Source organism: Danio rerio, chromosome 21 (assembly GCF_049306965.1).
Source record: "Danio rerio strain Tuebingen ecotype United States chromosome 21, GRCz12tu, whole genome shotgun sequence".
NCBI lineage: Eukaryota > Metazoa > Chordata > Actinopteri > Cypriniformes > Danionidae > Danio > Danio rerio.
In genome coordinates, this window is record NC_133196.1 from 15,241,149 (window position 1) to 15,258,039 (window position 16,891).

A 16,891-nucleotide genomic window follows, 5' to 3' on the forward strand; every position below is an offset into this window, starting at 1 on the left:
ATTTTGAATCCAGAATTATAATCAAGAAATGTTACACCATGGCTGTGGCAGACGCAATAATATTAATCAAAAAAATTGAAAATAGTCCCCAGCTAAGCAACAAACCATCAATGGATCCAAAAATGATAACCGTTTCACTTTAGGGGACTTGTAATAGTGTGTTCCTTTAACATGTGAACCATTGTTTCCTCTGATTGTGATAAAGATGAAAAAAGTAAATAAGACCGATCTCGTCTAGAGAAACAGACGCTCACAAGACACAAATCTAAAAACAGTACTTTTTTTGGTCTTTCTTTGTGACCGTGACTCACCATTGTTGGTGTGTCTCACACAGTCCTGAAAGACGGCGTGCCACTTCATCTGTTCCTTCTCTGTCATGACGCAGAAGTAGTGATGGCGAGCGTATGGATGCCACAGGATGAGGGGAAACTGTGTGGGGCATTTTAGAAATGGGGCACTGCCTGCTTTTGCCTTTATATCTAAAACAACACATCACACAAGACAAAAAGACGAACATTACTTATTTGAAATTACACTGATTTGACTGAATGGGCTATATCACGTGTTTCTCAACAACATTCCTGGAGGACCACCAGCTGCACATTTTCTGGGTCTCTTTAACTAAATACAACGGACTCAGATCATCAGATCATTAGCAGAGACTGAAAGACCTGTAATGGGTGTGACAGACAAAGGAGACAATGAAAACCGTGTTGGTGGTCCTCCAGGAATGTGGTTTATAAACACTGGACTAAATAACGTTGTTTACAGAATGTACAGAGAATACAATTTGCCTGTCCATTATCATATTATTTTGCGAGTAATTAATTATAAAATTATAAATTAGTAGTTTTAAATGAATACATGATTGAATAAATTCATCCATCCATCCGTGAATGAATCCACCCATCAATCTATGAATCATCCATTTGTCTAGCAATCTTTTCATGCATCTATTCATTCTTGCATCTATTTTTGAAAAAATTAGTATGTTTACTTTGGACATCAGTAATCCCGTTTTAATACAATGTGAACAGCATTTTTTAATACCTTAATCTGACTAAAGTCATAATGGAACTAAACAGAAATGGAATTAAGACATGTGGTTTGACACTATTCTCTGCACTTACTGAGTAAGTGAAGGATCACAGACACCTGCATCATGAAATGCTGAACTTTTTTTCCCATCTAGCATATGCTATCAAATTCCATTAAAACTCTTTACACTTGTTAATACTCGCATCCAATATCTTGTTTGTCAAGGGGGTATGCGTGAAATGTTTCTGAATGAAAGTGAAAGTGTCTGCCGTTAGAGTCAACAAATTAAAGATGAAACTCAAAATCGCATGAAACTCTGGAGGAAACGTGGATAGCATGGTGATGCAATGACGTTAATCGAATTGTGTGCTATAACACGTTAAATGGGATGATGAAAGGAACATTCAAAAAACAACTTGTATTATGGTCTTCTTCAGATTAAGGCAAATAATCCAATTACTGAAGTCGATGTAAACTTAGTCAATGAGACACTTTTTATAATAATTAATTAATTTCTATTAAAGATGCACAGGCCAAGGACCAGATTTAAAAAAAAATAATAATAATAAAAACTATTTTATATGCGGTTCTTACAAAGAAAATTTAAATTGGCAGGTCATGCTTACAAAAAATACTACTAGATACATCTCTAGATTGTCTTAATATTTTAATTTTTTTTCCAATTTAGTTTTGGTAATTATGCACATTTACAATTTTGGTTTGATACTTTTACAAATTTATGATTTGTTTTCCTTTTGGTATGATTCTAAATTAAAATGAAATTGCTAAATATTTCTTTGTTAATTAGTAAAAAAAAAAAGTGTATTATACATTATATTAATAATAACCACACCACCATATTAACTAATTTGAGCTTAATTTAAAACGGATTTTGCCAAATCCTGTTCCGGAAAATGTCAGATATTTGTTTTTTGCGTTCCAGAATTTATTTGAATAGATCCAGCATTAACTTGTGCTTGGTGAAAGTCACGCTTAACTATTGGCCCTCAATAATATTTTCAGCCAATAGGCTTGGTTATGTTTACAATCACTCTCATTGGTTGGTGATTTGTTTCGTGCACAATGAGCAAAATAATGGCATAATGGCCAAACTATATATTATTTGTATTTTAAAAATGGCAAAGAGGCAGTCACACATATTTTTATTTTTTAAAACGAGTTAATCAAATAATGAGCCTGATCAAAAGAGATCTTGAAAATATGAAACTGCGTGAATGGATCAGGATAGCAGGAGACAAAAGCAAAGCGATCAAGTTAGCCAGAAAACATGACAGAAAAGGTAACTGTGGGCTCTGTGTCGTTTAATTGTTTTTTTTCCACTTGGCACGTAATAGTGAAATGAACTGAATAGTAATTATTTATGCGATTTATGTTTGTAGCTACATGTTTTTATTATCCATGACTGACCTACAACGTTACATGACACAATATAATTAAAGACAGTTCAGAAATGTGATGCTCTTATTTTGCGTTTAAGGAAATCACGTTCCAGGAAAACTAAAATTGTGTGGTGGACGTCAGTCACTGTAACTTTTATTTCCTGGTTTTGTTCCGGGAATTATTTATTTATAAAAAGCATTAAGAAAAGCCATTATTACATAAACTATTTGGATTCCCATTGTCATCTGTAAACCCTACTGGCACTTTTATATACTTTTAGGACTTCAATAGTATTTTATACTCAACCTTAAGGCTCCTACACACCAGGACACTTTGCGCTTGCATTTATCGGCAGCGTTTTTCAAGACGTTTTTCCGGATTCAAACCCAAGCGATTTTCACTGGCGCCAAGCAAAAGAGTATGCAAAAATTACTTTTTGACGTTAGATGGCACTACTTAACTTAAAGCTTTTGACACCCACTTGTAACACAGAAGACGAAGACAAAGTAGACACGCTTGTTGTTATGGATGGTTCAAGCAGCAGCTCCAGCTCTAGTGATGAAGAAGTGATTATTGTTTACCAGAACAATAAGTAGCTCCGTTCATATCACCTCTTGGCATCTTCTTCAATGTGCGGTCGCATTGACAGTTTTGTGATTAAGCGCCTCCAAGTGCTGTTTACTGTAACTTCAGCAGCTTTGTGCACATGACCAAAAGTGCCAATCTGATTGGTGGAAAATGTTTTGAAGCTGCAAAACAAAAACGAGAAGAGGCGTTTTTTTTTTTTTTAAATGACGCTTTTGCGCCTGGCGTTTGGCGCGTTGGTGTGCATGATCCCATTTGCGCCCTTTATTTAGTCACGAGCCATTAAACGTCAACGGAAAACGCGAGTGTGCAACGGTGTGCAAGGGCCTTTACTTGCATATAAATAATTTCAATGTGCATCTCACCACTCAGGCTGCTATTGAGAAGCTCCAGGTATTCTTCCATAGAGGTCAGGGCTCTGTAACCAGCACAGTTAATGACCCCTTTGGAGTGGAGACCACGATCATGTGCCTACAGAAAAACAAACGAAAAAGAACAGCCAGCTAAAAATCAGCAGTGGGGGAAATGACGTGCACATCCACTAACAGCAACAAGCCTTAGAATCAAATGAAGTCCAGTAACAATAGACTAACATTCTGATCATTTTTGTTGTGTTTACGTTTAATTATCCAACCTGGGCGTGCTTGTGGTAAACACGAAAAAACAAAAAACAAAAACAACAACTAATAATCCATTTACTGAAGTAAGTAAGTGGTTTGCACTTACCGCTTTGCTCTCAAACAAGCTGATGTTGTAAGAGTCGCTCACATACAAAAAGCGGCTTCTCCATTTCTTGCTCTCTTCCAGATACTGAAACAGACCTCCAGAGAAGATGGATTTGTTCTTTAGAGGATCCTGCGGTGAGAACAAACATGTTTTGAATGAATGCGAATCTAAATTTTTCTAGATGAAAGCATGACTTAACAAAACAATGAATCATGTTTAGAGGACCAACGTCAAACACTCCAAACAGTCTGGAAAAATATAAAGGGCCAGCTTCAACCATGTTTATATAACACAGATCTGAGTTATTCAGCCTAAAATAAGAAATGGGTGGAGCAAATGCGACATAAAAGACATTCAAGCTTGTGTTATGTCTACAATCATGACCACAGCTTTCGGGTAATGGATGCTGAATTTACTGCTGGTGAACACACATGCCTTTGAACAGGTAATCGTTTAATCTCTGCAACTAAATACAAATAAATACGGATGGATACTTTCAAGTCCAGCTGTCTTGGCTCATAGCAATGAAAGAACTTAAAAAAGTACACCTTTTATTCCAGATCTGCAATAAGTTGTGACCAACTGACTACTGTGACCAATTTAAGATCAAGGACAATTGGTAATTGTGAGATTTTGAAACCAAAGATTAAAGAAAACAATGTCCAAAATTGAAGGTTGATGTTTTTTTTGTTTTTTTTTACTTTATAAACAGTTACGGACATAACAGAGATAATCATGGAACTCATTTTCTTCTCTTAAGCCAAATGCAATCTAATGGTTTTGACCAACATTTTGCAGGTTTCTGATTCTATGCTTTTTTTTTTTCAGAAATGCTGGTTTTCAGCTCCTTCGACTAACTGTTTCACTCCAGAAGCTCTACATTTCAAAATCCCAGGGGGATATCATTTATACAAAGGGATGTCATTTAGCAACAAGAAAGTTTGGACAAACATAGATCATTGCCATTATAATCAATTTAAAGGGATAGTTCACTCAAAACTGAAAATTCTGTCATCATTTACTCAAACTTCACTTGTCACAATCCTGTTTGAGTTTCTTTTTTTCCAGTTGAACACAAAATAACTTTAATTGAAAACGTTTCTTTTTAATTTTAGAACCACTGACTTAACATTTGATCATTAGTACTTGTTTTGTCAACTATAAAAATAAATAGTCAGAGGTTTCTAACATACTTCAAAATATCTACTTTTGTGTTTAACAGATAAAGAACCACTTCAGTGCGAGTGAATGGGGAGTATTATTTTATTTTTGGGTAAACTATCCCTTTAAGAAGGATAGGAAAGAGTTATAGTTAATAAGAGAGATGCAACAGCACACAAAACAAAGGTTTGGTTTTAGGCCCCATCCACACGGCAACAAATTTAAATCCACAAAAGTTTAATGTCTTTCTGCCTTCTGTCCACACAAAACTACCATTGTTGGTGCCCCGATACTAACTTTTTGAATAACAAGTAACAGAGTAAAAAACCTCAAAATGCCACCCATTATTGCATAGGGCAAAAAGTAGGGATGTGAACCTACACTGTTCTCACTGTTCGGTTATGATTATCATGCCATCGATTTGGTTCAATTCGATATCTCGGTGCATCATAGTGCATTGCCGATGTTTTTTTAACCACAATTAGATTTTTTCTTTACAATACAAGAATTTTTTTTTTATTAAAATCTATAAATATATTAATATTTATATTTTATTTGTAATACAATTTTGTCCTTTAACACAAGCAGATATATGAACTGTACCTTTACTTTTATTTGTCTTTTTGAATGTTTTAGACAAAACTCCAATACATGCACAGAAGACAGCACGAGTATTTATGGCAAAAAAACTAATGTTAATATTCTCCCGCTTGCTTTTTGGGCGCTGTCAAGCGAGTTCTTAAACTAGTACGATTGGCATAGTCTTCACCCGCTTAACAGAAAGGGCTGCGATTGGTTCTATAAATGAAACCGATGAGTGTTACTAGAAGAACAGCCGCGGTCACAGTCTATATGCATATAATACGCGGTTATCACAGGCAATCTGTAATAGACACAGTGGAGAAAACTCGCACCACAGGCACTCTCATGTCTGGATCTACAAGTATCACTTTAACAGCCAAAAGGAAAGGAAAAGTTACCTCACAAACATGCCAACGGGTCAAATGTCCAAAGCAAGAGAGAGACAGAGATGGATTTTTTAAGCATTTCTCCCTAGTAGTTAAATAGCAGCTCGTGCAGTACTTTCTGCAGTGTCAGTGAAAGACTGTCCACAAACTCAATTATCTGCTTTTTAAGTAGTAGGTGCGTTTTATTTACTCGTTCTCGCCTCCTTCGCAATAGTATTCTACCATGACATCACGCATAGGTGATAAATGACGTCAGTACGAACTAACCGATTATGATCTATTACTGAACTGAATACAGAACTGTCCACATCCGCATTGTGGTGTTTCGAAAAACCAATTAATATGGACACCCCTAGCAAAAATGCTCCTCTTTGGAAACAATGATGTCATCATACCATTTGACCAGGGGGAGGAAAAGCCCAGCAATTAATAACTAATGACAGATTACAGAACTGTGTTTGCACTGCTGTTTATTAGCACTATTACAATAAAACCTGATTTGCGGTATTAGCTAGGCAACCAGTAGAGATGCATTAACAACTACACACATCAAATATTGTTAAATTCACTATGGTGTCCTGCTTATATCTGTATTCATCGAGCTGAAGGAGGAATTCAAGTACATGTTCGATGTATTCTTCTGCAATTATAGTGTATCCTTCAGCTCTGTTTTTGTTTGTTTACAGCTCCACATATAGGTCTGGCATATACACTATAACATTTTACGCAAAACTCGGGCATTTCTTGAAAAAAAAAAATACAATTGTATAGACGGTTCTAGAACTTCCAAAATCTACAAAAAAAATAAAGAAATTATATTATATATATATATATATATATATATATATATATATATATATATATATATATATATATATATATATATATATATATATATATATCGCAGCTGTATGATGATGCAATTGTAGTCATGGTTCAGGTAAACATTAAACTGTTTTTTTTTTTCATTTATTAGTGGCTTCCTGAACATGCAACTTAAGGATTTAATTGCTTGCTATTAGTTCTATAATTTATACAGAGGCTTTATAAGTTGTTTTTTAAACGCAAATAAAAAAAATCTGAATATTGGTCAATTTCTATATTGAACTAACAAGCTGTGTGTAATGGTGTGCGACAGTTCAGCTTTTTTCCCCATTTTAAAGTAACTAGTTATTTATATATAAAAAAATAGTAGGGCTCAAAGTTAATTTGTGGGCAAGTAGACTTGTCATAAGTTGAATTTCAGCTCAGGGGAAATGGCTTGCACAAGCTGCAGCAGAATAATATTGGTGGAAAAGGGGTATTGGAAAGATCCTTTGATTCTTTTATGTGTATGCGTGTGTGTATTTGCCATTCAGGCCTTTGTTGCGGGTATTTAACTTGTGTGAAATCTGCTCCACTTCCTCTTATCCAACTCCATGCCGATAAGCACGACCACAGAAAGCCTCAAAATGAGGAGGGAAACCACAAAACAATAAAAAAACAAAAGAAAAAGCAGGAAGGCTCATTTCTAATCATATTTTTAACGTGGATTGGACAATATGCTGGACATTTCTTTCAGCCCTACTTCATGAATATTGACATGCTTTCCACAATCGCTCTGAGATTACATCATTGCATAGGTTTATGAAATTGAGGAAAGCATTGGAGACTTTACCTTTCTGTGTAGTAGTTGTGTCTGCATACTCCCTCCTCCTTCAATTTCAAAGCGCACGCTGTTGAATAAAGCCACAGCGTACTGCTGCTCATAAAACCTCCCAAACTCGGCCATCACTTTACTGGTGTGGGCTGGGTGGGAACAGAAACATGAGATTGTCAGTGTTCAACCAGAACCACGGCATAGGAAAGAAATGATTACTTTACAGCTACATAGTGCAACGTTAATTAAATTGCAAATTCATTACACACATATTGATTTAGTTTTAGTCTTTTAGTTGTGAATTTTTCCAAATAGCGAAAAGACACAACAATAGATAAAGATACAAACACACAGACAGAAGAATCCTGGCTTCCTACAACACCAAACAAAACACAGCTGTAATTTGATCCAAGATTTTCGCTGACTAGACCTTAAGTGTCAAATACAAGTTACGGTCTGCTGCCAAATGCACATCATGGGCCTGTGTGTGTGTGTGTGTGTGTGTGTGTGTGTGTGTGTGTGTGTGTGTGTGTGTGTGTGTGTGTGTGTGTGTGTGTGTGTGTGTGTGTGTGTGTGTGTGTGTGTGTGTGCGTGCATTGGTGATTTTAAAAAAAAAATTGGAAGTGGGAGGGGACGGCGATAACAAAAATGTCAGTCTTTTGTGATTTTAATATTGCATTGTTTGAATGCTTCAGAGTAGAATATACAATAAATAAAGAACAGTGCAGTTAATTTAATAAAATCACTTTGAAATGAAACTTCCTTGAACTGAAAGAAACAAGCTGCATGTACTCAAAATTTGAAATGATTAAAGCTAGACATAAAGGGATAGTTCACCCATGAAATGAAAACTACATCTACTTTTCTCATGTGGTTTAACAACCTATTCAAGTTCCTTTCTTGTATTGAACTCAAAATAAGACATTTTGAAGAATGCTGGTTGCAGTGGCATCCATACACTTTCATAAAAGTGAAAAAAATAAAAAATCCTAAATAAACTTTTTGTTAAACAGAAGAAAGAAACTCAAAAAAGAAGTCCAAGGCACTCGAAAAAAGCTTTTAAAAAATATTATTATGTAGATATAAATCTGTAATAAATTACATTTGCTCAGCGTTCTACACCAGTATATCTGAAATAAATTACAATTATTAACATGGTTATTCCATAAAACTGCACCTACGCGTTTGGGCAAACAATTCGTCACCTTGGAATTATAAGGTTCTATCTGCGTTCTGAATGATTTAGAGATATTGAGCTTCAAAGTTTTTGCATTCGATATACCAAACAGTATGTGTGTAACATTTTGTTTTTTTAAAATAAAAAGTCTTAATGTAAACAACTTATAAAAAACATCCCATCATGTAAATAAGCTGTCATTTAATAAGAATGTCAATACCTCAATTTTTGACAAAAAAAATGTCAGATAGAACCTTATAAGTCTAGGGTAATAATTCTATAATTCTCACCAGGGTAACGAAGTATAGAAGTGTCTGGAGTTAATTTGAACACTATGTTCACAAGACTCAGTTCAGTATATTGAAAAGTTTTACTTTATGAATCCTTACCCAAAGAGCACCAATACATTATTTACCCCTGAACTTTTATTTGATTTTCAAAGTTAAACTGGGTCTGAACATGAGAAGGGCGAGTAAATGAGATTAAAAAAAAAAAGTTGAGTCAACTTTTTTTTTATTGGTCAACTTAAACCGGCATTAAGTGTTATTGTGCGTGTTTTTGCACTGGTTTATCAAGTACAACATTAAAGACTAATTCATGGCTTCCAATGTTGGGATTTCCCCTATGCTAAAATGTGTAGGTTTACCATTGTGGTGAAGATTAGACTGTGTGTGGATGCATACAATGAATGGACACAGGTTAAAAAAAAATAGGTAAAAAAAAATCTTTAACCCTTTGCACCATCAAGAATTTTTTCTAATGTCCTGTCACTAATTAACACATTCCATGCATTTTTTCAATTCCATAATTTCTATAATATAAACCAAATGGTTGAAAGCGTCTGCTAAATGACTAAATGTAAATGTATCAGTTTAAGGTAAGTGTACCGGAATTAACACATATACTATATAAAATCTGACAATATGAAGTGTAAGACCAATTTATTTAAAAACAATCATTAAAAACTAAATCATCTTTATTTTTTGAAGTATGCCATAACATATCTCAGATTCTCATTTAACAAGTTTTTTTTCTATTTCTTTTTTTTAACAATAAAAGCAAAATCTATTGTTATAGTGCAACAGGCTTATCTTGGTTAGATTTTTTGTAAACCAACAATGCTGTGTGTAAACCATTATTTAAAACTATCATTCTTTAAATGACTTTAATAGTCATTATTTAAAACAGTCAAAATATAGTCAACCAGTTGAGCTGGCAGTTAAAGGATTAAAGACTGTATATAATAAACGATCATTGATTTGATCAATTAATCTAAATCAAACAATGCCATGCCAGAATATTTCTTTCAATTGTGGAAATATGGTTTTGAATAGAAGTACAAAGTGATTAGAGCATAAGAGACTGTTACTTGTATCTGATCACAGATACACTTTAGCTTGACTATATGTGAAAAAGAAAAGAAAATAGTAATCTTTTTTTTTTTTTATCCCAGCCCTATACGGCTTATAGAATTTCTGAAGACAAGTATTTTAAGTATTTTAAAATGAAAAATATATTGCACCAAATAAATCTATTAAAATATACAAATATTTAAACAATATTATACATTCATTATTAATATATATTAATAAAAATAATATATATTAATAAAAATAATATATATATATATATATATATATATATATATATATATATATATATATGTATTTATATATTTATATATTTATATATATATATATATATATATATATATATATATATATATATATATATATATATATATATATATATATATATATACACACACACACACACACACACACACACACACAATTAATACGTAATATTCATGTATATTTTATACATTACAATTAATTACTGTATATATTTTGTCAATTTATTATATATATATATATATATATATATATATATATATATATATATATTATTTTTATTAATATATATTATTTTTATTAATATATATTATTTTTATTAATATATATATATATATATATATATATATATATATATATATATATATATATATATATATATATATATATATATATATTTAAGACATAACTGCAAAATTACAGTTATAATAGTCAAAATAATCACCCAAATTGAACAACCCTCACGTACATCATTTCAACATAACGGTCATGTGGAAATAGATTTTCTCAGTGCAAACACTGAACATTTCTCTTTCCAGAAATTCAATAGGGTTACAACACAAAGAAAGTCCAACAATAAAAGGGATTTCTTGATAAAGGGAGAGAGTTGCAAAAACAGTCAAGTGTGGAAACATACAAACACGCTGTATGAACATACACATTAAAAATGAAAAAGACCAGAGCCTGCAGGCTTATCAAAGCTTTATGAAAAGAAGATGGTGCCATGAAGAGGAATTTGCTTATATAAAGAGCCCGATAAATGGAAAAAGTGACGCATGATTAGAGGCAATTAGATTTGAATGCCACATTCAAAGCATCTCGGTCTAGTTAGTTTTACAACAAATGATATCTCTGGCATTTAACATTAACACGAGCTCAGCACTGGGATGAAAGTTGGCGCAGTACTGTAGTCTATGTGAAAGATGTTTTCTTCCATGGGAACAGGAAGGAACAACCTGACAGGGACGGAAAGGCAAGAAGGCCACATCTGATGTCAGCTGAATTTAGAGCAGTGCACCTGAAAATACGGATGGCCTTCTGAGTATTTTGGTTTACTGTACTATAGCCTTGGTCTGCACTCTGCACAGGAAGGAATCTCTCCACTTACACCTCATTTCTTAAGTGCTTCATCAGATTAGGAGCTTCTAGTTACAGGACATTTGAACATGAAAAGCATGTTGTTGTATTTGCATGAACGCAGCAGCCGCTGAGTCTGTCAAGGCAGACCGTTCTCCACTATTGTATTAAACTAGAATAACTTGTAGACTCAGTTTGCTTTGGCTTCGTGTTGACTATTCTACTGTGTTCGTTCACTTGTATATTTGCAGAAAGTATTTCAAAGACAATCAGCACAGATGTAACAGACGCTGATGTCGAATTCACTGGAAAGCGGCTACGTAAACCTTGAAATGTAATGCCACTGTAAACACTGCACATCTCGTCACTCGTCACATCTTAAGAAGACACGTTTCAATCAGAATGCTTTAGATTTGGTGTTTTAAAACTGAGGCCTAAAGAGTGTGTTTGTGGAAAATCTACATTAATGGACTGATAATAATAATAATAATAATAATAAAATAATAATAATAATAATAATAATAATAAACAAATTAATTAATAATTTATTACCCTAACAAGTACAGCTATGTAGTGAGTCTAAAAAAAAATAATTTAAAAAATATGTTATCTTTTTTTTTCTTTATTGATTATATTTCCTCTGTACAAAGATCAACAAAATTGTATGTCTGTGGCATCTAATGAATTAACAACCTAAATTTAAGAAGGGTCAAGCAAGGTTAGTAGGTCAGATGTCTACTTGGACGAAAATCTTGTCCTTAAAATAATTCAAAACAATTACAAACTAATAAGCAGACACTCAACAAAATGTTTGCAGTTTGCTTAAACTTCTAATTTAAAATGAGCTGAAACAACTCAATTCGTGAGTTTTTTGGGGACAACTTAATTATGTTAAATCCACTTAAAGTTGTAAAAGTTAAGTTAATTCCTTCATGTTGTCCCAGTACAAATCGATTGTGTGGAACCCAGCATCTTTTACAGTCTAGATTCATTTGAAATTTATTTTTTTTTTATAATATAGTACAGGGCTAAACAATATATTGTTCCAGCATTGATATCGCAATGTGCACATTCAAAATAGTCACATCGCAAGATATGCAATGTTGAGTTTGAATTATAGTTGATCAGGAGCTACAGAATTTTAATTGCAGTATTTAATAGCTGTATTTATACAGAATTTATACAATTCATAAAAAAATTAAAAAATAAAATCTTATAAAGTTTTAGTTTGTAGTTCAAATATCCACATTTTAAAGCAAAAACACGTTTTTTTAAACCCCAAAATGTTTAAAATGAGTTAAAACAACAATTATTAAGGTTTTTTCGGGACATTTTAATAGTTTCAAGTTCAATCCGCTTAAATTTGTAAAAAACTATTAAAGCTAACTTACCCCCGGTTTCACAAACAAGGTTTAAGGCTAGTCAAGATTAAATTGCATGTTTGAGCTGTATGAACTCAAAATAACTTGCGGTGAGATGTCTTAAAATATGTCAGTGTCATATTTTATCACCAGGTGCACACCAGTAGTATATTTTTCTGAGGCCATTTTTATAAATGTGGCTTAAATAGCCTAATTTAACTAAGGTCTAGTCCTGGCTTAATCTAAGCCCTGTTTGTGAAACTGGGCCTTAATTGATTTGTGTTGGGACAACAAGAAGGTATTGTGTGAAACTCTGCATTTTTAGTGTACAAATCGTCACCTTGAAAATATAAGGTGCTATCAGACATTTTTGTCAAAATTGAGTTCAACATTCTTATTAAATGACAACTTATTTACATTACGGGATGTTTATTTTATAAGTTGTTTACATTTTAAGACTTTTTATTTAATAAACAAATGTAACACATATTGTTTGCTATGGAATGCAAAAACGTTGAAGCTCAATGTGTTATTATCATTCAGAACACATATAGAACCTTATAATTCCAAGGATGCAAAATGTCTGAATAGTATAGCAATTGGGAAAAAAGTCATTTGTTAAAACTGGTTTTGTATCAGGAAAAAACAAACATATCATATCAGTGCATCCCCTCAAAAATGACTAAAACAGCTGCATTATGCATGCCAGGTCAGTAGTTGGTGATGTGACTTAATAAAGAAACACAGCACACGTCTATGTTGTTTTGATTGTCAAGTACTCACATATACATGCCTATAGACTAAACATGTGCATGCATCAGTTTTCTCTAAATTGTGCAATTAACAACGTGATTCCACTTTTAAATGTTTGCATTTTCAGGCCCCCAATTTTCATCGTAGATTCAACAAATGGCCAAAAGATGCATTTGTCTTCCAATTAGGTCAGGCAAACATCCCCCAATTGTTGGATCTAGAAGTCAAATGCATTAATCATTGCAAGAGGGGAACCATGAAGATCAAAAGCTGACACACATCCCCTCTCACATGCACAGTCAGCAGATGAACTATCCATAAATCAGAGCGAGAGAATGAAAGACAAGAGACAGACAGACAGACAGACAGACAGAAAAGTATGAGGGCCTGATGACACCTTAAGACAATCCTCCCCATTACTCAAAGACATGCTCACACTTGCGCTCACTCTCTCAGAAAACACACTCAAATAGTTCACGAGGGAGGTCTAAAGATCCCGAAAGGAATTTCCTGTGTCCAAAAACCTCCCGTCAACCTCTTGACCTTATGTCCATCAACAGCAGACATCTTCATAACTTCTACAGGCTTCATGGAGGGTGTCTATGAGGGTGGCTTACACTTCTGAAGACCAAACATCTCCCCACACGGTTCATTTTAAATGGGCAGAGTCAGCATTTTATTAGGAAAGCACAAGCATCTGCATTAGATTCACCTTGCACTGATCTCACAGAAACATTCCACAGAAATGAGCTCTAAATGGGACAATTATTTCACGAAGCAGATGCTCATCAAGTGACCGTCATCAATGAAAGATCCAGACAGGTAGTTCAAACACACACACACAATGAAACCTAAAGTTGTTTGTTAACTAGTCCTGACTTGTTCTAACACACAGTTGTCTCTCTGTGTGTGTGTGTGTGTGTGTGTGTGTGTGTGTGTGTGTGTGTGTGTGTGTGTAAAGTTGTAGTAATCCAAATTCCAAACTTTCCAGTCATAGCTAGAAGAGCTTTTGTTTTCTCATAATGACTTCGGAAATTATCTTAAACCATTTTTAATTCAATGTTATTTCTCTCAGAAATTTTTACATAACTGAAAATGGTTTTAAAGAACAGTTAGGCAATGTCCATATCATACAGAAATAATTTCTATGATTAGCTTGAGGGAAAACGAGACGAAGCTCCAAAACACAGCAACCACCAATGACGTCACAAATTATGGACTGCTAACATTTCATTTCCCACGTGTCGGTCTGGTTGGCGCAGGAAAACTATGAAATATTTATGGAAGTTTCTAGGAAAACTCCTTAAGCAAATGTGCTGTAAACTTAATTGCGGTACTGCACACTTCAAAGAATAAAACCCTTTTAATGAGGAAAGCATGCGTCTTTTTAATAACGTGATTATTTCTGTCACGCTTGAGAGAGAGGAACTAATATATGGTTATGGAAGTGTGTCTCTGCAGGACATTATTAGTTCTCCAAACCAAGCAGAGGAACTAAAATAGCAGCCCAAAATACTGGACAAGATCAAAATGCATAGTCTTAACATTATTACACTGTAAAATAAATACTTGTTGCCTTGAATTAAGTTGAATCAAAATAAATGTACTAGTAATTTCAACTTGCATCAGTTAAAAAACCTAAAAACATCCATTTCATTTGAAATCATATTACCATTAATATAAAGTAAAAGTAACAAAAACACATGTTGTCATGACGTTTTGATGATATATATATATATATATATATATATATATATATATATATATATATATATATATATATATTTTTTTTTTTATTTTTTTTTATTAAGTAGAGTTATGGCAGAAATTACATCTACATCCACAAAACTACTTTTAAAAGGAACATTTAAATGACTCTTAGTAACTTAGGTTTGTTTAAAGAGACAAATATTAGTCACCATTTCCTCAAAAAGGAATGTAAACCAGTATGGACTGGGCGGTCGGGGTTATTTTAAACGTGTTGGTTAGTGTACACACGCTGTGGTTAACAAAATTCTTTCATGATTTACTCACCTTTGTGCACTTGTAAAAACCTATGTGACTTACTTTATTTCTTTTTTCTTCCACGTGGGACATTTTAAAAAGTTAGACATATAGACATTGGCTGACTCATAAATCATGACAGGACATTTTATTTTAGTGTATTTTTCTTGTGAAAACGCCTCTAGAGTCTCGCGTTCTGTCCCACGTATCTTTAGAGTAAGTTACACGCATCTGCTAAAATACCTTAATATTTTGGGTTCGGTGTTCCACCGTTTACTAAAACATCTAATGAAGTATAACAACTCTAAAATACAAAACTCTACCAACTGTTTAAAACAAAGACAAACGCATTTTACCTGTAATCATCTCCCGCTTGGCATCGTCCAGATTGGTAGAAATCACGTCACCCATGATGGCGATTTAAATGACAGCCACGGATACGGAGGAAAGTTCCTTTGAATCTTAAACTCAAGAAAACACTACAAAAACGTGTCTGCCAAATAAATCATCCCTGTTCACTTTACAGCTTTGCGTTCATTTCGCGTTGACGTCGCTTCACTGACTGCGTGCGTAACGCCCTCTGGGAGAATCCACAATCATTTAAACTCGTTCAGTCAAATAAGCGACATTCAGAGGGCGTGGCTTGAAGAGGCGGACACACCCAACCTTACAACAAACCCACTGTTGCCCTCTCTATGGATCAGGGAATTCATACAATATAGCTTTATTATACTTTTTTGGGTTGTTTGTTTGTTTATTTATTAAATATATAACTGACATTCTGGTATCAAAATGACTATTCAATCTGTTTAATATGATTAGTTCTACAGCTCATATTATTTTTAACTTTAAAACTGTTTTTCAAACTTTATATTTTCTTTCGAAAGTCCTAACTACTTAATAGGAATATAAATTATTTGAGACTTCCACTCTTTATGTCTATAAATATTTGTTTATTTATATTATTTTATTTAATATTAACGTTTAATATATGTATTTATTTTTATTGTTTGCCACTTAATATAGTTTAAAATGTTAAATAATAAAGTATTTAATGAAATAAAATATGATGAGATTTTTTTATGAATGAATGAATGAATAAATAAATAAATAAATAAATAAATAAATAAATAAATAAATATTTAAGGCTTCCATTTTTCATGTCAAGTAAATGACAGGGAAAATTTAACAAAAAATGTTGTTAAAAATATTACTAAATACAATATTTTGTAATAATAACAGTGATAACAACAATAAATTATACTTAATTCATTCATTCATTCATTTTCTTTTTGACTTAGTCCCATTATTAATCAGGAGTCACCACAGATGAATGAACTGTCAACTTATACAGGACATGTTTTACG

At 33.2% G+C, this 16,891-nt stretch overlaps 1 protein-coding gene across 1 annotated transcript in view; it reads right to left on the reverse strand.

Moving 5' to 3' along the window:
- niban2a (niban apoptosis regulator 2a) overlaps nucleotides 1-16,095 on the reverse strand; it is a 57,281-nt gene extending 41,186 nt beyond the window's left edge. The window contains exons 1-5 of the mRNA NM_001080586.1: nucleotides 15,881-16,095; nucleotides 7,537-7,667; nucleotides 3,751-3,879; nucleotides 3,390-3,495; nucleotides 312-479 (exon numbers count right to left, since the gene is read on the reverse strand). Of these exons, the coding sequence (NP_001074055.1) occupies nucleotides 312-479; nucleotides 3,390-3,495; nucleotides 3,751-3,879; nucleotides 7,537-7,667; nucleotides 15,881-15,935 (589 nt within the window). The 5' untranslated portion in view covers nucleotides 15,936-16,095. The remainder of the gene's footprint in view (nucleotides 1-311; nucleotides 480-3,389; nucleotides 3,496-3,750; nucleotides 3,880-7,536; nucleotides 7,668-15,880) is intronic.
- Nucleotides 16,096-16,891: the final 796 nt, after the last annotated feature.